Source organism: Crassostrea angulata, chromosome 1 (assembly GCF_025612915.1).
Source record: "Crassostrea angulata isolate pt1a10 chromosome 1, ASM2561291v2, whole genome shotgun sequence".
Classification (NCBI taxonomy): Eukaryota; Metazoa; Mollusca; class Bivalvia; order Ostreida; family Ostreidae; genus Magallana; species Magallana angulata.
Genome location: NC_069111.1, coordinates 35172421 through 35197230, shown reverse-complemented (window position 1 = coordinate 35197230; position 24810 = coordinate 35172421). Strand labels below are relative to the sequence as shown.

Sequence of the window (24810 nt, the reverse complement as noted above, 5' to 3'; positions counted from 1 at the left end):
AGGGTTTTCACACCTATTCACGACAAATGAAAAAGTCTATATCGCGTACGGCTTCGTCTAATCGCACAACACCTTACGAGAGAGAGAGAGAGAGAGAGAGAGAGAGAGAGAGAGAGAGAGAGAGAGAGAGAGAGAGAGAGAGAGAGAGAGAGAGAGAGAGAGAGAGGTTTAGGCGTAATTTAACGTACACTTATGTGAAATATACTAATATCCAATACTAAATATTCATAAAATTAGTATTCATAAAAGAATATGGTACACTGTGATTGAATCCATCATGCATTTTCAGATTTGAGTCCACGTGCTGCACCTGTCAATCAAATCAACCCGCTAGCTCTACCACGTGTTTCCTCCATGATAAAAGTTTCGTTCTATAAGTTTTATTCTTAATAAAGAAAATAAGAAGTATGTTTAACAAATAAGTTTTTTTTACAATGTTCGTTATGCGTGATATACTGTGTGTGGAAAGTTTAATTCGTTGTGTTTTTTCCCTATCTCTTTTAGTTTATAATGGAGGTTTTTTGCGGGAAGGAACGTCTTCAACACGTTTAGCGGTTAAAGAATGCAGTAAAATGAAACAATTATTTGATATAACTATTAGAAAAATTGTTTGATATGCATGTAGAATTCTTCTTGGTCAATCGTTACACAGATTATCTACCTGCCTCATTCCTGTGTATTCTGTGCGTTCAAGCGTAGAGTGATTTCCTGTCAGTGCGACGGTTTCACACCTTTGTGTAAAACAATTGGGACTAAAGTCAAATAAAGTTAACTTCGACAGTCATAAAGCGGTGGATTGGGGGGGGGGTAAGGTTACGATAACGGGAAACGGGTTTACATACACTGTATTTGTAGTCGCTTTATATTCAATAAGATTACATGTACATGCCCATATAAAATGATATCAATACATTTAATGAAATGTTTAAATGTTTTTTTATCGGCATGAAATGCAAAACTTTCAAAACATGTTCTTAATTTCTTTGAAATGTGTAAGAACATAAGAACGGTTTAACAACATTTCCTTCTCAAAATTTTTTATCTAGTTATTCTGTTAAGAGAGAGAGAGGGAGAGAGAGAGAGAGGGGGGGCTCGGTCGCGAGCGAACGCTAACCTCCGTCACGGCGGGTAGCTGGTACACCATCACGACACCATGACATGGGATACCCACAATATCTTTCGATTACATAATTTTATGCAACTCTGGGTATCTCTAAGGCTCCTTACTCTCTCAGTCAGACTGAGTGTTGAAGAACACACGGCTTCGCACTTAAAGATTGTCGTCGCAAACGTAACGCACTAGAAAGTGGGAATCCTCGAGCTATGACAAACGACGAGCCATATATGTATCTAAAGTAACGCAACACAAATTCACTTAAACGTGAATTCACAAAAAATGTTCTTTACACGTAGAAGACCTTGTAAGAAATGAACGGAACATACTAAAAATACCGGGTTGGTAATTTTATAGGAAGCCCTCATTTTTAATCACTTTCTCATCATTAGTTGACACGCATGGACTTCAAAACAAACAATACAAATTTAGGCGGACCAATTAATTGTTAAGAAAACACAATCACACTGCGTACATATTTATAATTTTATTGGCAATTAAAATCATTTCATGATAATTTTTAATTTAACGACCTTCTTAAAATATGATAATGGATTCGAAAATATTTTATTTGCAATTGCTGCACGAGTATTAAATTAAATACTTTTATAATTTATTTAATAGCTATGAAATAAAAAAAATAGTAAAACAGACTCCAAGTATTTCGATATAATCTCTGTCAAAATCTGGTTAAATATCGTCATTAAATATTAAGAAACATTCAATTTATTTGTCATTCGGGGAGATAACTCCCGCTTGTATACGATACTTTTCCATCGATAATTTTACCGTGGCGGGGACAGGTAGATGATGAGTTTACCGTGATGGGAAAGCGGTATACCTGTCCCACCTGGCCGATCACCTCGATGTGTTTATACCGTGACGGGGCGCGGGAAACACGGGATCCGCGTTGCCTGTACTGTATTTGTTATTTTTTTCTTAGAGGTATAATTCAACATAATATTGAATTTCATGGCGCAGTAAATGCTTGGTATAAAAGAAAAAAAGGATTTTCAAATCTTCTTTAAAGTTGGTAGAATACAACCAGTAATATGATACCAGATGAATATTGTAAATAAGTTTATAAACCATGGATATAGTTATTCTTTTTTTTTTTTTTTAAAAGTTATTGTATTAGATATGTTTAAAAAAATGTTTTTTTTTACATATATTACATGATTGTGTATACTTTTTATGCATTATGCTAAAATATAAACCCTTTTTTCCATTAACAGGTCATTCCCCTGGTCACACAGATGTACAGAGCTACACCCCCCTACAGAGTGGTGGATCCTGTGTGGTGGGGGATCATCCCACCTGTACAGCCATCGCTATTTCTGGCACGGAGTGGCGACTCCACGGCCATCAGACGTATTATGTTACCATCAAGGCAGAGAATTCGGCAGGCCTGTCCACCTTCGCTGTGTCGGAGCCTTACATTCATGATGTACAGCTGGCTTCTGAGGGACTCGTGTTTGACATCGAGGCAACTGTGAGTATGTCAGAAAAAGCCAATTTTATTATTAACCAGGACACTGTCAATATTCAGTGAATATTACAAGAGTTGAACACAATACCTTCAAGGTGTTATCTGAAGTTTAATTAAGCTCTGCTTTATTTATCAAAGCAATATTTTTAAACATGCCTTATGTTTATGTCAGTGTTTGCATGTGTATATCTCGAAGTACAGGTATTTTTAGCTCACCGAGACGAAGTCAAGGAGAGCTTATGCTATACCCTCGGCGTCGGCGTCGGCGGTGGCGTCGGCGTCGGCGTCGGCGTCCGGACCTGGTTAAAGTTTTTGTTGCAGGTCCTGTATCTAAGCTATTACTTGTCCTGTCTTCACCAAACTTGCATGGATGATGCATCTGGACCTACTTATGGACTTGAAAGACTTGGATGCTGAATCTGGGTCCTAAATTTCAGATGCTGGAGGAGGTTAAGGTTGTTGGACCAGGTTAAAGTTTTTGTTGCAGGTGCCCTTTGATAGCAATAACTTAGTTACTGCTGGTCCGTACTTCACCAAACTTGCATGGATGGTGTGTCTTATGATACTGATGCACCAGACAGGTTTGAGTGCTGAATCTGAGCTATAGGTTGCTGATGCTGGAGGAGGTTAAGGTTTTTGGAGCAGGTTAAAGTTTTTGTTGCAGGTGCCCATTGATAGCAATATCTAAGTTACTACTGGTCCTAACTTCACCAAACTTGTATGGGTGGTGCGTCTTATGATATTAATGCACCTGACAAGCTTGAATGCTGAATATGAGCAATAGGTTTCGGATGCTGGAAGAGGTTAAGGTTTTTAGAGCTGGTTAAAGTTTTTGTTGCAGTTGCCCTCTGATGATTATATCTTAGGTACTACTGGTCCTAACTTCACCAAACTTGTATGGGTGGTGCGTCTTATGATACTGATGCACCTGACAAGCTTGAATGCTGAATCTGAGCAATAGGTTTCGGATGCTGTAGGAGGTTAAGGTTTTAAAAGCTGGTTAAATAAAGTTTTTGAAACAGGTGCCCTCTGATGATGATATCTTAGTTATTACTTGTCCTTACTTCACCAGACTTCCATGGATGGTGTGTCTTATGATACTGATGCACCTGACAGGCTTGAATGCTGAGTGTGAGCCATAGGTTTCGGATGCTGGATAAAGTTAAGTTTTTTGGAACAGGTCACAAGTTTAATAGATGATAGTACTATTTCAAACTTGCATAGTTGATTAAACTGTAATATGAATGAATCGCAGAGGTAACTTCAGATGCAGAGCTTGATCTCCTTTATCAAGGATGCTAAAAAATAGTTCTTAGTTATTACAGGTCCTAACTTCACCAAACTTGAATGTATGGTGTGTCTTATGATACAGATGCACCTGACAGGCATGGATGCTGAATCTGAGCTATAAGTTACGGATGCTGGAGGAAGTAAAGGTTTTAATTGCTAGTGCCCTCTGATGATGATATCTTAGTTATTACTGGTCCAAACTTCACCAAACTTGCATGGATGATGCGTCTTATGATACCAATGCACCTGATGGGCTTGAATGCTGAATCTCAGCCATAGGTTTCGGATGCTGGATGAGGTTTAGTTTTTTGGAACAGGTCACATGTTTTATAGATGAAAGCTTGCATAGTTGATATAACTTAATTATAAATTAAACGCAGAGGTTGCTTCAGATGCAGAGCCTGATCTCCATTATCAAGGATGCTAAAGAAATCTCCTACCTCACTCAAACCAGCTTGATAGATAAATGTGTTTGTTGATAAATAATATAATATGATTCCTATGATATTGTATGATATGAAACAATATTGTTTGATATGATATAATATGATATCATATGTTATATTATAAAAAGTTATACGATATGATATGATATTGTATCATTTTTTTTGATATCTTATGATATGATATTGTTTCATGATATTGTTATGTATAGTATTGTATATTATGATACAATATTGTATAATATTATATTGTATTTTTAATATATTATTTTATCACATGGTACAATTACATAAGATAATGCAAAATATTATATTGTATCCTATGATACAATATTGTATATTCCATAATATTGTATCATACAATATTGTATAATATGAGATTGGTTTCAGTAATATAGAATTACATCACATGAAATTGTATTATATGATATTGTAATATTATATAATATTGTATCATATGATATTGTATGATATGATATTGGTTTATATAATATATATTATCATATCACATGAAATTGTATTATATGATATTGTAAAATATATTATTGTGTCATATGATACTATATGTATATTATAATAATGTATTTTATAATATTTTACTTTATCACATAATATTGTATCATTTGATAAGATACAATGTTGGAATCAAATTATATTGTATTATATGATATAATATCATATAATGTATCAAATATGTTTCAGTGTCACTCAATACAATATCATACTATATTATACAATATAATATCATGTTTCAATGTTATGATGTATTATGTAATATGATATTGTAATATAATACTATATTGTATTATATTTTATGATATTGTATTATGTGATCAAATACAATTAGGTATAACACAATACAATGTCATATCATACGTTACAATATCATATCTCATTATTGTTTATTACGGTATTTTATTGTTTTATATGATATATATTATAAATATGACATGATGCAATATTTAATTTTATATCATTGAATTGATTAACATATGAACATATGATTATCATAAAAAAATTTATCAGACGATATACGATATTTTGTCAAAACAGAATCCATGAATATCCAAGCTCATAAAGTATGATTTTCATATAAAATGATAAAGGTGGTCTTATGAAGGTGATGTCTCATAAGGGTGATGCTCCGTCTCGGTGAGCTTAGTAATCTATGATTACCTATGTTTATGATTTAAAAATACATTTTAAGTTTTGTACATTTATTATCAAGATATTTCTATGGGACTTTGTTTGATAGTTTTTGTCAGACTCCTTCTATACAAACTTTTATTTAAACTTCGATCTCCATACTAATTTAATATACCGGTATATATTTTTTAGACACTGAATCAACTTGCCTTTCCTGTAAGTGTTCTTTTTATCTTATCTACACAGTGTCATATTTTGGATTTTTAGCTCACCGAGACGAAGTCAAGGAGAGCTTATGCTATACCCTCGGCGTCGGCGTCGGCGGTGGCGTCGGCGTCGGCGTCGGCGTCCGGACCTGGTTAAAGTTTTTGTTGCAGGTCCTGTATCTAAGCTATTACTTGTCCTATCTTCACCAAACTTGCATGGATGATGCATCTGGACCTACCTATGGACTTGAAAGACTTGGATGCTGAATCTGGGTCCTAAATTTCAGATGCTGGAGGAGGTTAAGGTTGTTGGACCAGGTTAAAGTTTTTGTTGCAGGTGCCCTTTGATAGCAGTATCTTAGTTACTGCTGGTCTGTACTTCACCAAACTTGCATGGATGGTGTGCCTTATGATACTGATGCACCAGACAGGCTTGAGTGCTGAATCTGAGCTATAGGTTTCGGATGCTGGAGGAGGTTAAGGTTTTTGGAGCAGGTTAAAGTTTTTGTTGCGGGTACCCATTGATAGCAATATCTAAGTTACTACTGGTCCTAACTTCACCAAACTTGTATAGATGATGCGTCTTATGATACTGATGCACCTGACAAGCTTGAATGCTGAATCTGAGCAATAGGTTTCGGATGCTGGAAGAGGTTAAGGTTTTTAGAGCTGGTTAAAGTTTTTGTTGCAGGTGCCCTCTGATGATTAATCTTAGTTACTACTGGTCCTAACTTCACCAAACTTGTATGGATGGTGTGTCTTATGATACTGATGCACCTGACAAGCTTGAATGCTGAATCTGAGCAATAGGTTTCGGATGCTGGAAAAGGTTAAGGTTTTTAGAGCTGGTTAAAGTTTTTGTTGCAGGTGCCCTCTGATGATTAATCTTAGTTACTACTGGTCCTAACTTCACCAAACTTGTATGGATGGTGTGTCTTATGATACTGATGCACATGACAAGCTTGAATGCTGAATCTGAGCAATAGGTTTCGGATGCTGGAAAAGGTTAAGGTTTTTAGAGCTGGTTAAAGTTTTTGTTGCAGGTGCCCTCTGATGATTATATCTTAGTTACTACTGGTCCTAACTTCACCAAACTTGTATGGATGGTGTGTCTTATGATACTGATGCACCTGACAAGCTTGAATGCTGAATCTGAGCAATAGGTTTCGGATGCTGGAAGAGGTTAAGGTTTTTAGAGCTGGTTAAGTTTTTGTTGCAGGTGCCCTCTGATGATTATATCTTAGTTACTACTGGTCCTAACTTCACCAGACTTCCATGGATGGTGCGTCTTATGATACTGATGCACCTGACAAGCTTGAATGCTGAATCTGAGCAATAGGTTTCGGATGCTGGAGGAGGTTAAGGTTTTAAGAGCTGGTTAGATAAAGTTTTTGAAACAGGTGCCCTCTGATGATGATAACTTAGTTATTACTTGTCCTTACTTCACCAGACTTCCATGGATGGTGTGTCTTATGATACTGATGCACTTGACAGGCTTGAATGCATAGTCTGGTTTCGGATGCTGGATAAATTTAAGTTTTTAGGAACAGGTCACATGTTTAATAGATGATAGTACTATTTCAAACTTGCATAGTTGATTTAACTGTAATATGAATGAATCGCAGAGGTAGCTTCAGATGCAGAGCTTGATCTCCATTATCAAGGATGCTAAAAAATAAATCTTAGTTATTACTGGTCGTAACTTCACCAAACTTGAATGGATGGTGTGTCTTATGATACAGATGCACCTGACAGGCATGGATGCTGAATCTGAGCCATAGGTTGCGGATGCTGGAGGAAGTTAAGGTTTTAATTGCTAGTGCCCTCTGATGATGATATCTTAGTTATTACTGGTCCAAACTTCACAAAAATTGCATGGATGATGCGTCTTATGATACAAATGCACCTGATGGGCTTGAATGCTGAATCTGAGCCATAGGTTTCGGATGCTGGATGAGGTTTAGTTTTTTGGAACAGGTCACATGTTTTATAGATGATAGCTTGCATAGTTGATTTAACTTTATTATAAATTAAATGCAGAGGTTGCTTCAGAAGCAGAGCCTGATCTCCGTTATCAAGGATGCTTAAGAAATCTCCTACCTCACTCAAACCAGCTCGATGGATAGATGTGTTTGTTGATAAATGATATAACATGATTCCTATGATAAAGTATTGATATGAAACAATATTGTTTGATATGATACAATATGATATCATATGTTATATTGTAAAAAGTTATACGATACGATATGATATTGTATCAATTTTTTTGATATTTTATGATATGATTATGTATCATGATATTGTTATGTATAGTATTGTATATTATGATACAATATTGTATAATATTATATTGTATTTTTAATTTAATTATTATTTTTATCACATGATACAATTACATAAGATATTGCAAAATATTATATTGTATCCTATGATACAATATTGTTTATTCTATAATATTGTATCATACAATATTGTATAATATGATATTGGTTTCAGTAATATAGAATTATATCACATGAAATTGTATTATATGATATTGTAATATTATATTATATTGTATTATACGATATTGTATGATATGATATTGGTTTATATGATATAATATCATATCACATGAAATTGTATTATATGATATTGTAATATATTTTATTGTGTCATATGATGCAATACGTATAATATAATAATGTATTTTATAATATTTTACCATATCACATAATATTGTATCATTTGATAAGATACAATGTTGGAATCAAATTATATTGTATTATATGATATAATATCATATAATGTATTAAATAGGTTTCAGTGTCATTCAATACAATATCATTCTTACTATATTATACAATATAATATCATGTTTCAGTGTTATGATGTATTATGTAATATGATATTGTAATATGATACTATATTGTATAATATTTTGTGATATTGTATTATGTGATCAAATACAATAATGTATAACACAATACAATGTCATATCATACGTTACAATATCAAATCTCATTATTGTTTATTACGGTATTTTATTTATTATATGATATATATTATATTAGAAATATGACATGATGCAATATTTAATTTTATTTCATTGTATTGATTAACATATGAACATATGATTATCATAAAAAAATTTATCAGATGATATACGATATTTTGTCAAAACAGAATCCATGAATATCCAAGATCATAAAGTATGATTTTCATATAAAATGATAAAGGTGGTCTTATGAAGGTGATGTCTCATAAGGGTGATGCTCCGTCTCGGTGAGCTTAGTAATCTATGATTACCTATGTTTGAATTTGATGAGAAAATAGTTCACGAATGTGTATAATATAAACTTCATGTAGAACATGGAGGATGTGGATTTTATCACAATAAAGGATAGTCTCACAGCACACTGGGAGGGGTTCTCCCACCCCCATCTGAATGTGACCTACAAGTTCCAGGCAGGAACCACCCCCGGTGGTGCAGATGTAGTGTCCCCTGTAGAGGTGGGGACACTGGACTCGTACTCTGCTGCGGGTCTTAGTTTGGAAACATTCAAGGTACTTTAATTTTGTATGAAATTCAACAGTGATTGGTTAACTCTTTAGTAATTTTCTTTTTCAAAAAATCAAATAAGTATGTTGGATTCAAAGATGTTCCATTTTGAATAATCTCATTCAGCAAATTTCTACATATGAAGAAGAGATCTGTTTAGGCATCATATTAAAATCATCAAAAGGATGAGAAGCAATTATCTACAGAATTGCCTTACAGGCACTGGTAAATGTTCATGTGATCTCCTTTCTTTACAGACTTACTATGTAACAGTAACAGCAGTGACCTTGGCAGGAAGTGTGACCTTGACCTCTGATGGGGTCACAGTGGTACAGGATGGAGCTGTGTTGTCAGGTATCACTGTACAGGACGGGGAACCCTGCAACATGACAGGTATGTCCAAAGTGTACACATACACGGTTGTTATGTACATGTGTTATTTACATATTCATGTATGTGTACATAGGTTTGAGGGAATACAAAATCATGTACTTTCATATACATTTTCTGCTTTTTGTCTAATCACGACAGGTATATTTTCATGTATATGTACACAGGTGTTAAATGGGATACTTGTTACTTATTCTATCTTATACCGACACATAAAGCTTCCATGGAATCCTGCTGTTAAACAGAATGGAGCATATATAGATGTTGAACATGATTTGTTATCGTATTCGTTTTGAACTCTTGTAATATTGTTTTTTGCAGTTGATGATGGGACCCGTTTTAAACACCATTTTGAGGTAAGTGTATCAGATTTCTGTAATCTGTTGAAATTAAACATTATACTGTAAAAGTGGTTATAATATTTATGTGTGGGTGAAATTAGCACTAGTTATGCAGTAAGCTTAAAAGCGCAGAAAATACCTAGGCATGTATGGTAAAAAAATAAAACTTTGGTAAATCCCCCATCCAAGTATTTTGATAATACCCACTCGTATTGTTTGACTGAAGAAAACGTGTACTTAACCACCAGGGTAAAAAACCACTTTTACAACATGAGACTAGAGAAAGCTTTCTAACAGAATTGACTTGTAGTTTGATTATACTTGAAGTATGCTCATGCTGATTTGACTCTGCTATTATTTATAGGACAACAGGATGAGATGTGGGGATGACATTGACTATCAGGCCTCCACCAATACACTGAAGGCTTACTGGGGGGTTCCTAGTGATATGGATTATTACACTCCAGATACACACTTTGCTATAGAAGAAATGTCCCTTTCTGGAAGTAAGCATGTCATTTTATGTTTACGCATGTGCACATGAATATTGCATGTAGGGTAATTTATTATTTATGAATTAGAATTGTCTGCTATTTAAAAAATAATAAACACCTTTATTTCACATTAAAAAATTAAATATGTATGTTTTTTGTAGTGTGGACCACATTAAGGGAGTATGAACATATTCGTGATCACAGTGAAGCCAAAGTTACAGATCTAGATTTAAAGCCAGGGAGAATGTATAGAGTGGCTGTCAAACTCTGCGCCATTACCACATGTTATGCTCCTCTGTACAGTGATGGTGTGTTGGTATTGGCCAACCCTCCCACCCAAGGGAAGATAACTGTGGAACATCATAACACAACCCAGAGTGGAGGCTCTACAGAAAAGGTCTGGGAATAATAATTTAAAGCATATATCAAAACTTGACAGTTGTATAGATGGTCTAAAGTTATGGAGTCATGAATAAGAATTTATAGACAATATGCAGAACATAAACCTAAAAGTATATATATAAATCTTATTAAAGTTGTTTGTTTTTCTTCAATTTTTCAGATTGCGGTGAACATGGATAAGTTCTATGACCCAGACATTGTAGATGAAGCAGAAAAGTATGCTGTGATAGATAAATATGAGTGGGCCATTACAGACAATGCCCACATTGGGAGAACTCACACAATCTGGACGGAGGTTACAGGGGTCACAGAGACTCTGGCTGGGAAAGGGGTAAGGTCACTGACCACACATACATGACATACATCTGTAATGTCATTTATCTTTAAGTTTGAACTATCAGTTTAAAGGGGCATGGTCACGATTTTGGTCAAATTTTATTTTTCTGTTTTTATTATTTGCAATGCTTTAGAAATGCATTTCTAATGATCAAATGAAATTTGGGTGCCAGTCGTTGAGTTTTAAGCAAGATACAGCACTGGCGTCGGAAGCAAATTGAAAGTGGGGGGGCTAGACTAATCCTCAGAAATATTGAAAAAAAAGTAATTCCCAAAATCTTGGAAATCCTAATCCGTGGGGGGGGGGGGGGGGGGAGTATACCTGTACTTCCAAAAAAATTTGCCCAAATTTTTTTTCCCCAAAATCATGAAATTCCTAATCCGTGGGGGGGGGGGATGCTTCTGAATCCAACTTCTCAATCTTTTAGGGTAAATTTAGGAACAATGATATTTCCTGCGAGAAAACGTGGGGGGGCTGAACCCTCGATCATGCTATGTTTCTTGTGGTTAGGTATAACTTTGCAAAAAAAGTGGGGGGGCTAAGCCCCCCCTAGCCCCCCCGATTCCGACGCCTATGTACAGGGCTTACAATTCTTCGTCATGTACCGTATTTTTCGAAAATTAGGTCGATACGGTTTATTGGGCGAAGGAGGCCGTTTTTAGCCAAAAAATAAAAAAAAGTATAAATAGGTCGACTTCGAAGAATTGGTCGAAAAATTACCGCTAGTTCTAATGAATAAATGGTTTAAACCAATAATGTTATCATATAGTAGCTTTTAATCTTATTTTACAGTTTTAAACAAAAGGGAAATAAATGTATTTCTTGAAAACATTGTAAGAAAATGTCTGAAATTGCATCAAAATTTTCAAACCAATTAATTCAGTATGGCCGGTTTTAATTTTTATTACTTCCCTGCCATGTGTACAAACTGGTGTTAACTGGGGGATAGTAACCTAGCCTGGAGGCATGACTACGGTAGCAAATGCCACCCTGTGTCTCTTTGTGACTTTTTACTGTGTATATACACACGAGTCAACCTCTGATCTTATTGAAGCCTGCGGGCATGAGTAGCACGTGCCGAGAGTTCAACTGCACTGTGTATAAACAAAGTAAGCGCTACCCAGAGACACCTGGCTAAAATTTCATCGAAAGTTTTATGTTGAATATACAGAAAAAAACTTGTTCATGTATTCTATTATGAAAACAAATTGTTTTTTTTAAATTTTTACCCGAAGATATTTTTCCCCTGTAATTACCCTTTGTACGGTTCTCATTTTACTTTTACCGCGCGAAATCGATTTCCTGTTTATCGTAAGCACACAATCAAAATGCATGACAGCATATAATAATGATCGAAAGATTATTCAGTCAGTGATCTAAGTAGTAAAAGAAATAAATCTAGTTACATTTAATTTTGTTTAAATGATAAATTACTACAGTATATTGATTAAAATCCATACGATTTTTACACAGAAATTCAAGCAGTATTATAGTAAACACTCATGATTTTATTGGAGGGTTGCACAAATTTTTGCAAAATTTCATATCAAATTTTCCAACCAAAAAAAATAACAAAAATTGGGCGAAGCGATGAATAGGGCGAGGTCCACGTGTCAGGGAAAAAAAGTATCGACCTAATTTCCGAAAAATATGGTAAACAAGGCCCGTGCCCTGTTTTTGTTTACATAGGTTCAATATACCAGTAAAAAATCTTTTTAAAGCTGGTTTGTCTATCTAATTATTCATTTTAAACATAGATAAACAGTTCCTAACGATTAACACATTCATTTAAGGTCTAAAACTGGAAATTTCACTTCAACATTCAAAATGTAAACGAACGCTTTGTTTACATAGCGAAGAACGGTAAGCTCTGTTACTCGCTTATGACTCATCAAATGCCACTCAAATTTAGGTTGCCTATTTAAAAAGGCCTTACTGAAGCATTGTAAACATTAAAATCGAAAAAATAATTTTTGACCAAAATCGTGACCATGCCCCTTTAATGAATTTTGGAAGTAGCTACATTGTACATAAAGTAGAAAAGTATATTTTTTAATTCCATAGATTGTTAAAATTCACTTAATGACTGTGCATTGTATTTAATAAAAAATAGATGCAATTTGATGTGGAACTGGAAGGGGAGTTTGACTTCTCCAAATGCCGGCGGTTGGCTGTTTGTGGATACAACAAGGCCAAGCTGTTTTCGTCAGTGTCTGTGGACATCAAGGACTGTAAAGCATTTGATCCTATTCTAATCAAGCCTAAACATGTACTGGATGCTGTGGGCAAGCCAGATGGAGACAGAGGTTACACATTTTGTCTGTTACATGTGATAAAATGATCTCTACCTATACCAATTAACTGATGTGTATTTCCAAAGTCATTACTGAAAAGTCCATCAATCCTGTATCATCACTCTCATTGTTTTGGATGGGGTAAATTTTTGTTAGTTTTTTTTTGAAAAAGTTATTCTTATGAAAAGTACAAAAAAACATTATTTGACTTCAGATGGGTATGGACTACCAGTTTATCTGGAGAAGAATGCTCGCTGGGAAGAACCAGACAAAGATTACACGCCCAACAAGAACTACCTGTCAGCCGTGTGGCCACAGCTGAGATACCGTGCCTACGTGGTGGCTGTACTGAACACCAGAAGCATGGACTCCACCACCTACTATCAACAGACCAACTCCTTGTCTCTGCCTGATCCTTGTAGCCACCCAGACGCCATTAAATGTACCACAGTGGAAGGCAAGTTTATGTTCTGTAAATAAAGTAGATTATTTTTACCTTAAAGACACTATAAAATAAGAAAATTAATGGACAAAGATTTGAAATTGCATAATATTTATAGAAAAATATTTTGATGATCCTAAATGAAATTACCTTGATCTTCAGAGAGAGAGAGAGAGAGGAGAGAGAGAGAGACTCATAACATGGTTTGTTTTTAGGACACGAATTTGTGAACTTCAAATTTGAGCCTGGGGAGTTGATCCATGGTCAGAGATACAAAATCTGCATCCACACAGAGTACACAGAGATCAAGTTTGAGGAGTGGACACAAGTCTTACCTGAACTGAACACCTGTACTGATGGAGTGGTGGTAGATCTTACCTCCCCTACCCCAGGGAAGGTGTGGATCGGCAATGTTGAAGGGACAGGGTATCAGGTTAGTTGCCAAGGAATTTGAATAAGTCTTGGGACAGGTGTATGTATATGTAGAAACTGTTTCAAAAAATTGAAATCTAAAATTTATTAATGAATAGACTAGTATCAAATAAGATTCTGAGATTTTGTATTTTTTTTTTATACCAGGTACCATATGTGGGACAAATAGTATATCAAATAAAAACACTCTCATACATTCATACATGGGGAAAAAATCCAAGATACTTTTAATAAAGTGATTTGACATTCACTTTGCTTTACAGACATCCACAACAGATATGTACGTCAACTGGGAAACTTTTTTAGATGTAGAGTCACTGACTGTCATATCACACTCTTCAGGCATTCAGGACTATCAACTTGGCATAGGTAGAGTGTCTAAAGATTTCAAACCACACAAGAATATTTCTGTCATTTAAGATATGATATTTGTTGGGTACTTGTGTTGAGTCATAATGATGCTCTAATTGAGAAACTGAAACCTAGTAGGGCACTAATGAGGAATCAAAATCCTCATGGTATATCCTTGGCAAAAAGAATAATAAATCATGCACCAATGGGTAAGCATTAAGTGCTACTTGTGCACCAATGAACAAACAGAATTTTAATGTTGCACCAATGGACAAAGAAAATGCTAGTGGTGCACCAATATTGGATAACAGAATTATTGTGTTGCACCAGTTATGTGCTATATAGTAAACATTGTGTCCTGGTTAGATTGTACTGAATTTCCCTGTACACTTATTTGTTTTGTAGGAACCGCTGTGGGAGGAAATGATGTGGTGGCTTTCCACAGTGTTGGGGTGGTGAACCATGCGGTGCTACATGGTCTATTTCTACAAAGTGGACACACATATTATGCCACGATTAAAGGTATGCTAATTCACTGTTATCATGTATCTGTATAATTCTAAATAATTTTTGTGGCTTTTAAAAATTGTAACCATCACTGTATTTAACTGTATGTTTTGCTATTGTGTCAGTTCTGTTTTTGGTAAATTAAAATGCTTGGTCTGGTTTTTTGGCTGTAATAGTTTCAACTTTCTATACATGTATTTGCAAAATGTTTCTACTTTTTCTATTGTCTATTTCAATTTTTTTTTATTTATGAAATATTTTTACAATGACTTTTGCATATCTGAAGCTTTAAAATATTTTCACTGTATGATAGCTTTTTTATAACTATGTTCTGTTTTACAGCTATGGATTATGCTGGGAGAATGACCATTGTAACCTCTGACCCAGTTGTCTTGGATACAACTCCTCCAAAGAAGTCTGATGACCCCATTACAATATCAGGAAGACATATTGTCTCTAACTCCGAAATAGAGGCTTGGTAAGGAAAACTGGGCTGATGATATTTTCCTTTTACAATTTGTTCATTGTTGTTGATTTAGTACTTTACAATCATTGTCAGAAGCCCTCAGTTGATCTCGCGTACATGTATATACCTTGTAAGAAATGAGATCAACCGAAATTTCCAACAGTGGACCATATACAGAGATCTGAGTTGTTTTGATACAGCTGGAAGAAGGTGTTTGTAGACCCAGAGAGCACTGTGGACTATTACATGTGGTCCATTGGTTCACAGCCCGGGTATGATGATATCATGGAGTTTACACGGGAAGAGACTGAGTGTGGAGAAAACAGCAAGCTCAATCCACTAGATCTGAAAGAGGGCCATTCCTACTACATTTCTGTCAAGGTACCAAAGACAGTCAATAGAGTTCCAAGTTTTAGGGGTTATTCCAGTAATTGTCTTTGAAGAAAATTGTCATAGAATTAAATGGCAACATTTTCAGGATGGTCCGTAAAATAACATTGCATACACTGTAGTTTGAAATATTTGCCTGTGAACCTCTTTGTTTAGATGGTAATTTTGCAGTATTATGCATGTTTCATTATACATGGATGTGTAAAGTAAAGCATGTCCATGTTCAGTAAAGAAGAAGACATCATTTTTTATTACTTTGTTTAGGCAATAAATAAGGCAGGACTGATGTCATTAGCCACCTCCTGGGCCTACATTGTTGACCTTTCACCTCCAATAGCTGGCCATATCTATGACGGGGTGCCAGGCTCTGAACTAGCAGATATTGATTTCCAGACAGACATGTCTGCCTTATATGTGTACTGGGAGGGATTCCATGACCCCCATTCCCCCATTAAAGAGTACTACATCAGCGTTGGTACTTGTCCTTCTTGTGATGATGTCATTGGTAGACAAGGTATCGGGATTGTCAGCTCCTTCAAGCTGGATCATGTCCACTTTGGTGTGGGACTGACCTATTACACCTCACTGACCGCGTGTAACACTGCTGACTACTGCACCACTGTGATGACTGATGGAGTGATGATGGACAACAGTCCCCCCAGTGTGGGACTGGTGATGGATGGAACCAGGGAGCACGATACAGAGTACCAGTCCATCAGGTAATGACCAGTCTGTCAGGTAAACAGTCCATATCCAGTTCATCACCTTATGGCCAGTTTATCAGCCGTAGGTAAAGACTAGTCCATCAGGTAATTACCAATCTTTCAGGAAATAATCAGTAAAACTGGTTACTTGTCCATCAGGTAATACCCAGTTTATCGAGTAATGGCCAGACCATAAAATCATTCCATCAGGTAATGTCCAGTCTGTGAAATGTACCAGAAAATAAGGATATTATTTCAACTTAGTCTTATAAAGTACCATCCTTCAATGTTTATCCTAGCATTTTCTCCTGTTACCGGTAATTTGACAATGGTTTATAAATTCTTGAATTGTTTTCTGAAATCAACTTTGTATTTTACAGGACATACTTTGGAGCCAAGTGGCACGGCTTTGTGGACCCCCAGTCTGGTCTTGACCACTATGTCTGGTGGGCAGGGACCACTGTGGGAGGAGATGATATCCTCTCCCCCCAGAAACTCCACCTGACCACCACTGCTGCTGTGTTCAACTTGTCCTCGGAACTGCCTGTTGGAAAGCGAGTCTATGTTACTGTCAGGGCTTATAACAAAGCTGGTCAGTAAAGGTTTTGTACTCTACTTGACAACATATGACCTCTGTTAATGATGAATGACTCATTTTTTAACAAGTGATAATTGAATTTTCAAAATTCTTATTTCAGGGTTGTATACAGACTCCACTTCCAATGGCTTCCTGATTGACACAACTGCTCCCGTCATATCTAGTGGTCCTCAGTTTGCCTCGTCCTTCAGTCTCGTACCAGGTACACAGTTCTACAGGACACTGATGAAGGTGGAATGGTCAGTGAATGATGCTGAATCACACATTGAGAGACAGTATCTCTCCATTAAGTCTCACATGGGTGGAGAGTTTGATTTGGCATCTACAAAGGTAAAGCTTTTTCAAGTAGATACTTGTGGAATCTTTGCAATTTATTTTAAACTCAGGTGACCTATTGCTATCCGTTTTTGTCTGTTGTCTTGCGACGTGCATCGTGCGTTAACAATTTTACATTTTTAACTTCTTTTTAAAAACTACAAGGCTAATTGTTATCAATTTTTGGTGTGAGGCATATCTATGGTAAGAGGAATCATAATTGTGAAATTCATGGCTCTACAACCCCTGGGGCGCCACAGGTGGGGCCAGATATGCAAAAGAAAAGCCAAATTTTCAAAAATCTTCTTCTCTACTCCCACACATGTGAGGAAAAAACTGGTGGCATAGTTATGATGTCAATGAAGCCCTCTACCAAAATTGTGAAATTCATGGCTCCTGGGTCAGGGGTTCTGGCTCTAGGGTAGGGCCAATATGGCCATATAGTAAATATGTATTAAATCTTAGAAAATCTTAATTCTTCTCTACTCCCATATATATTTGTTAAAAACTAAATGCATGATTATGATGTCCATGAGGCCCTCTACCAAAATTGTGAAATTCATGACCCTTGGGTTAGGGGTTCAGGCTCTAGGGTGGGGCAAATATTGCCATATATTAAAAATGTTTTAAATCTTAAAAAATTTTCCTCTCTACTCTCATACATATTTGTTAAAAACTAAATGCATGATTATGATGTCCATGAGGCCCTCTACCAAAATTGTGAAATTCATGACCCCTGGGTCAGGGGTTCAGGCTCTAGGGTGGGGCCAATATGGCCATATAGTAAAAATGAATTAAATCGTAGTAAATCTTTTTCTCTACTCCCATATATATTTGTTAAAAACTAAATGCCTGGTTATAATGTCCATGAAGCCCTCTACCAAAATTGTGAAATTCATGATTCTTTATTAGGGGTTCAGGCTCTAGGGTGGGGCCAATCTGGCCAAAAAGAAAAAATGTATTAAATCATAAAAAATCTTCTTCTCTACTCCCACACATGTGGGCAAAATACTGAATACATGGTTATGGTGTCCACTTACTCCTCTACCTAAATTGTGAAATTTATGGCCCCTGGGTTAGGGATTCAGGAAATTGGTGGGGGGGGGGGCAATATTGCAATAAAGTGTTAATGCTTATAATGTTTAAAAATTTTCTTCTCAATTCTAACACATCTGTTTAAAAAACTGACTTATAATTATGTTTACCAGGAAGTCTTCTGCTGAAATTTTAATTTTCATGTCCCCTGCAGTATGGGTTTTGACTCTAGGGCAGGGCCAAAATGGATGTATAGGTGTTAATGCATAGAATGAAACCTAATTAAATGCATATATGAGACTCCTCGACAAGTTTGTCTATGGGTTATACATATATCCTACTCATGTGACCGTTAAGGCCAATTGGCCTCTTGTTGTTAAGGTACCTTGTGACTTTCTCTTGATTTAAAAGCTTGAGGTTTTTTTTCCCTTAAATTGAAATCCTTTACAGGTAAATGGAATAGCCAGGGATTTCATCTTGACTGGTTTGAAGTTACATGATGGTGTGACTTATTATGTTAACCTTATCTCCTGTAATGGTGCTCAGATCTGCACTACTGCTACAACCAGTGGTATTATGGTAGATACCACTCCACCATCCAGAGGTTAGAGAATTTTATCTTGTCATGATAAAATTGATCATCAGTTTTTCACATAGCAAAATATTTGTAAACAGTGCCTCTATGTATGTTTTATGTGTTGAACAGGAATGTTTGCGGTGAGAACAGACCACGCTGCCAACTTGAGCCGACACAGTGACGCCTGGATGACGTGGGAGAAGACAGCCGTCAATTTGGCCTGGTTAGGATTCGTTGACCTTCACTCTCTGATCTCCCACTACTACATCAATGTGGGCTCAACCTTCATGGGCACTGACCTCAATGAGGTACTTTATATATTGAGACTTTGATACAGTTCTCCCACTACTACATCAATGTGGGCTTAACCTTCATGGGCAGTGACCTCAATGAGGTACTATGTATATTGAGACTGATACATTTCTCTTACTGCTACATCAATGTGGGCTCAACCTTCATGGGCACTGACCTCAATGAGGTGTTGATTTAATAAAGATATTGATACTTTGGAATATCAGTGGTATTTAGTACTTTGATATATTGTTTCTTGATTTAGAGGTTGTGGTAGTACGTGTTCTTACATGTATTTAGCAGTTCATAGTTCTTGATTCTGGATTTAAAAAATTACATATTGTACCAAATACATGTAGTACAAAATTATATGCATTTATAGCATCTATATCGAGCAAATTCTCTGTAGCTTGTCAAAAAGAACAATAGAATTTTTTCTATATGTTGTTGTGCCAAAAAGCAGTCTAAATTGCCATTTTTTGGTTTTTGTATACCTCTTTATTATAACATCAGGAGCCAGGTACACCTGCTCGAGTAGAATACACAAAATCTGGTGAGGATAAGTATGATGAGGGGATTGTACAGACAGCTAAGGTGAAGACCAGTAACTATGATGCCAACCAGAAGTTTGTATACATCACCATGTGGGCAGTTAACAAGGTAAAATGTTTATGACATGGTATCTAAATTTGTATACTTACGTACTTTATAAATCATTAAAGTTTTTAAAAATTATTTTCTTTAAATAAACTGTTAGCAATTTCATTTAAATTAAATTTCAACAATTTCAGTGCACTTTATTTCTCAAAAATTACAATCAACATGGTTTATTAGTTTTATGCTTTGATCTTTCTCCATTGGATCAGAAATGAAATGTTGAGAGAATGAAGTACATGTACCTGTATTTTCAGGATTTATTTTATCTTGAATGAACACATTGTTTGTTTTTCACACAAACCTCTAGGATTTGACAATAAGGCTAAAAATATTCAATGATTTGTTTCTCAGACACTGACACATTGTCTCAAATACTGTTGCATTGTTAATGGTATTGCCATTTAAAGAGAATAAGCTAATTGTTCAAATTTAATTGCTAAAAGAAAAGAGTTATTTCCTATTTCATAAAAGTAGTGAAATAATGAATACAGCAGCATTTCAAACAATGATGTGGTGCCTGAAAAACAACTTTTTTAAGCCTTTTTCCAAACTTTTATGAAAACATTCAATTTATATCTATTTTTAGAGTTCATTGATAGGGATCAATAATTAATCTGGCATTTTTATTATTTCATTATTTCCAGGTGGGGTTGGAAAGTGCCATAATTCACTTTCAGTTTGAGAAAATTCCAGGTGGTGACCTGTCCTTGACCAGGCGATGTGTGGCCTTCACCTGTGAAGGTCATTGTGTGTGTGCACCGCAGGACAAATTGTGTCATCCCTCAGGAACCGCTTGTCAGAATGTTTCATCTAGTAGTCAGTTATTTCTCCTGTTTTGTATTTAAATTTGTACCTTCTTCTTCTCAAAAATCTCTCCTTTTCCAGCCAGGACATGGTCCCGTATAGTCAGTAGTCATTTCATTAGTTTTCTTGTCAGGAATTGTCCTCTTAAAGTCTGTAGAACTCCTTGTTTCTAGTCAAGACCTATCCTCTAATAATCAGTAGTCTTACTTACTTTAGTCTAGCTCATATAGCCAGTATAGTTGAACTTGGTGGGCTATTATCTAGTTGTAATGTCTCTCTTATTTTCTAGTCAGAAAGCAGCTTTGCAAGCCCTGCTCTAATTCTGTTTAAATTTTAATGTTAAATAATGTAATGATACTTGACATATTAATAAATATTGCCCTGACATTTTAAAATAAAACTGGGTGCATAGAGCTACTTATTTGCATCATCATAAAAAAATCAACGTTTGTTATTAGTTATTGAGGCATGTAACTACATGTAATACTTTTTTACAGATCAGAACAACATATTACAAGTGTATGATGTAGCAGGAAGTGGGACAGAGGATGTAGACTACACTCCATCCAATGTGGTGCTACAGGGACGCTGGGCTATAGTCAACAACTTTGGAGATGCTCCAGATTGGTATGTTGTCAAAGAACTCTCCTCAGTGTGTTATACTGTTTACCTATATAAGTTGATGGTTTATAATGTCTACTGGTCTCCCTATCTTATCTAGAGAGAAAAAAAGCCTACATGTATAATCATGCAAGAGACTTTAACATTAACTTTATTGTTGGCTTAAACTTCTACCATAACAATATATTTTTAAGAGCAAGATTTGGGAAGAAAGGGAAAAAATGTCTTTAGTAAAGCAAGATTACTACAGTATTTGTTTTCTGCATTATTGTACATGTAAGTGTACTTTATGTAATGACTCGCCAACTCTATTTATGACATACACAAGTATTACCTTTTGAACAACAGGTCTTCTCCATACAGCTTTCCTTGTATGCCTAGCAATGATCAATCAGATTGGATATGAAATACCGGTAAGCATTTCTAATGCGAATAAAGATAAAATGTAGATAATTGAATCTTTCATTTTCATCTCAGGTACCAGTGGAGTGTGGGGTACACTGAAAAACCCTCCCCAGAGGGTGTCTTTAATCAGGCCACAGAGAGGATCTGGCATGATGCGGGACAGAATTTGAAGCAAATCTACCAGACTGAACAAGGTATGCACATATACAAGGCCTATCATTACATTGCAGATCAAAGCACTGACAATGCAATGTTGGTTTTTTAATTTTTTTTCAATTGCATGTATTCACTTGGTATGCTGTGAAAGTGTTCTTTTACGCTAAATGATAAAATATTGTAGAATGATAAAAAATACAACTTGTGGTTTGCAAATTTTATTAAATGCAATTCATTACATCTAAATATGTATAAATTGTGTTGCAGGGGTTTACTTGAAGGAGACAGTCAAATATTCCTTTTTTGTAAAAGTTTGGTATGATGAAAACACCTTTGCAATTTTTAAATCCGATGGTGTGACTATTGCAACTCAGAGACCTTTTGTCACAAACATATTAGGCAGTGCTGTAAGTATTAAAATAAACTTTTGAATATTTATCAAAATTATATTTGGGTCATTTGCAAAATAGAAAAGGGCATGTACAAAACTATTGAGTTAATAAGACTATTGCTTCAATTTGTTTTACAATTCTTTTTCCTTTAAATGGAAAATTTATTAAACTATTAATGAAATTACTGTTGCATGTATTACTTTTTGCAGGTAAGAGAAAAAATGTTAGGAAGCAGTTTTGTAGATCAAGACTTCATGAAAGGAGGCTATCCCTTCAGTGTTGAATGGAAGAACAAGTTTCTGGATGCTGAGAATGCAATTAAGACATTCCATCTGTACATCAGCACATATCCAGGAGGTATGCATTCATTATACATGTATTCTGTCCATATACAGTCAATTGTGCCTGATAGGAAATTCCCATGAAAATAACATAAAATTTGAATGAGTGCTCTTTTCAAATGAGGCAAAATTGCCTATGAATACAAGACATTGAAGTTTGAAGGTTGTTATCTTTAAATTGAGAAAAAAACTTTGTCTTTGAAGTGATACTTGTGTCTACCTAAAGATTTGTCACCTTGAACAAGTATTTAATTGCATGATAGGACATGACATCATGGACATTGGAGAGGACCTTCCAGGAACACAGACCTCATTTGATGTGATGAGGTCCTCTGTCCTCCTGCCAGGAATCACCTACTATAGTAATGTCCAGGCTTACGGATTCTCGGATATCCATCACACCAAGTCATCCGACGGATTCAAGCCAGACAAACACAAGCCTGTGGAGGGAATAGTGTTTGATGGAATAGGTATGAAGGCTGCTCAGTTTTAAAACAGACTGAGATATAAAAAGTTTTGTTATTACTGTAAAAAAAAAATCAATTCAGTGACAATTGATGGTTACTTCTGGTAATTGTTTATTGTAATTTAACATTGCAAAGTTTTTTGTCATATTTAGGCTTGCATGACTGGGAGTTCCAGAATAAGTCGGACATAGTTGCGGCTCACTGGCACGGGTTTTCAGACATTGGGTCGGGAGTCAGAGTCTACTACTGGTGTGTAGGATCCACCCCTCAAGTCACAAGAAAGCATGCTGACGTGGAGTGTGGACATGTTGGGTGGGAGGCAGTAGGGCTACACACCTCAGTCTCCAGGACTCTGACCACTTCCCTCAACCACAGTAAGTCATAGATATTACACCATTTGTGTCAGTGACATTCTTGTAAAACAAAGTGTTTCATTTCTATCATGCACTACTGCAACAATGTAAAATAGGAAATGTATTTTGTATTCAGTATCGCTGCTTCAGTTGTATTCCAGGTTTTTAATTGAATTGTTTTCCTTCTCTTTTAGGTAACACATACTACAACAAGGTGTATGCTGTGGACAATGTTGGTTACAAGTCCACTGTGGTTGTCTCTGATGGAGTCACTATAGATACTACTCCCCCGGAACCACAATATCTCTTCCACTCAGGTAGCAACATTCTAAACAATCCATCTTTTGAGACATCCCCTAATGTGTTGCAGTCAGGTGATGTGAATGCCACCAACATTTGTAATGAGAGTGTGGACTATCAGCCAAGCGGCTGGAATTTGTCCAGTGGAGGGTGTGCTGCAGTGGTATCTTCCAACAAGAATTTGGCCAGGAATGGGCGCTCCGTCTTGTTTGTCAGGGGTAGTGTGAGTCAGACTCTGAGTGGTCTTATTGTTGGAGGGTTGTACCGAGTCAGTTTCTTCTCCAGTCACCTGTCCATCAGCAGTTCTACACAGTCCAACAAGGAAGTCTTTGTTCAGGTAAACAACAAAAAGCATGTGTTTCTGATCTACACCAAGGCCTACAGAGGAGATGGGGGACAGTCTACAGCCAGGGAGGAGATTTCTTGGCACAAACACACCTTCTACTTTGTGGCCAGGGAAGGGACTGCCGTGTTTGAACTGGGAAGTGTGGATGACAGGACTGGGATCCATGTGGATAATGTAGTGGTGGAGCATGTGGAGAGGGATCAGAACAATGGAACAAGTGGATTACATGTACAGGCCCATGTAGTGTACCTCCATGAGTGGGGATCAGTTCATGGATCCTGGAGCTTTATTGAGGATGTCAGTTCCATCACAGAGTACCTGTGGGCTATTGGTAAGTAATCGCAATTCATATAGGAATTGTATCACTTGT

General features: G+C 36.0%; 1 protein-coding gene across 2 annotated transcripts in view; it reads left to right on the top strand.

Annotated features, from left to right (window-relative positions):
• LOC128172890 (uncharacterized) overlaps positions 1–24810 on the top strand; it is a 62193-nt gene that overhangs the window by 34074 nt on the left and 3309 nt on the right. For both annotated transcript variants that reach the window (XM_052838621.1, XM_052838632.1), the window contains 29 exons: positions 2350–2606; positions 5675–5698; positions 9040–9237; positions 9490–9625; positions 9944–9978; positions 10328–10469; positions 10619–10854; positions 11020–11190; positions 13310–13502; positions 13705–13947; positions 14148–14365; positions 14628–14733; positions 15121–15237; positions 15565–15700; positions 15889–16069; positions 16343–16797; positions 17163–17374; positions 17481–17710; positions 19181–19334; positions 19437–19615; positions 20112–20258; positions 20900–21071; positions 21557–21686; positions 22158–22279; positions 22509–22648; positions 22843–22990; positions 23238–23444; positions 23594–23815; positions 23989–24771. In XM_052838621.1, the coding sequence (XP_052694581.1) occupies positions 2350–2606; positions 5675–5698; positions 9040–9237; positions 9490–9625; positions 9944–9978; positions 10328–10469; positions 10619–10854; positions 11020–11190; positions 13310–13502; positions 13705–13947; positions 14148–14365; positions 14628–14733; positions 15121–15237; positions 15565–15700; positions 15889–16069; positions 16343–16797; positions 17163–17374; positions 17481–17710; positions 19181–19334; positions 19437–19615; positions 20112–20258; positions 20900–21071; positions 21557–21686; positions 22158–22279; positions 22509–22648; positions 22843–22990; positions 23238–23444; positions 23594–23815; positions 23989–24771 (5694 nt within the window). The remainder of the gene's footprint in view (positions 1–2349; positions 2607–5674; positions 5699–9039; positions 9238–9489; positions 9626–9943; positions 9979–10327; positions 10470–10618; positions 10855–11019; positions 11191–13309; positions 13503–13704; positions 13948–14147; positions 14366–14627; positions 14734–15120; positions 15238–15564; positions 15701–15888; positions 16070–16342; positions 16798–17162; positions 17375–17480; positions 17711–19180; positions 19335–19436; positions 19616–20111; positions 20259–20899; positions 21072–21556; positions 21687–22157; positions 22280–22508; positions 22649–22842; positions 22991–23237; positions 23445–23593; positions 23816–23988; positions 24772–24810) is intronic.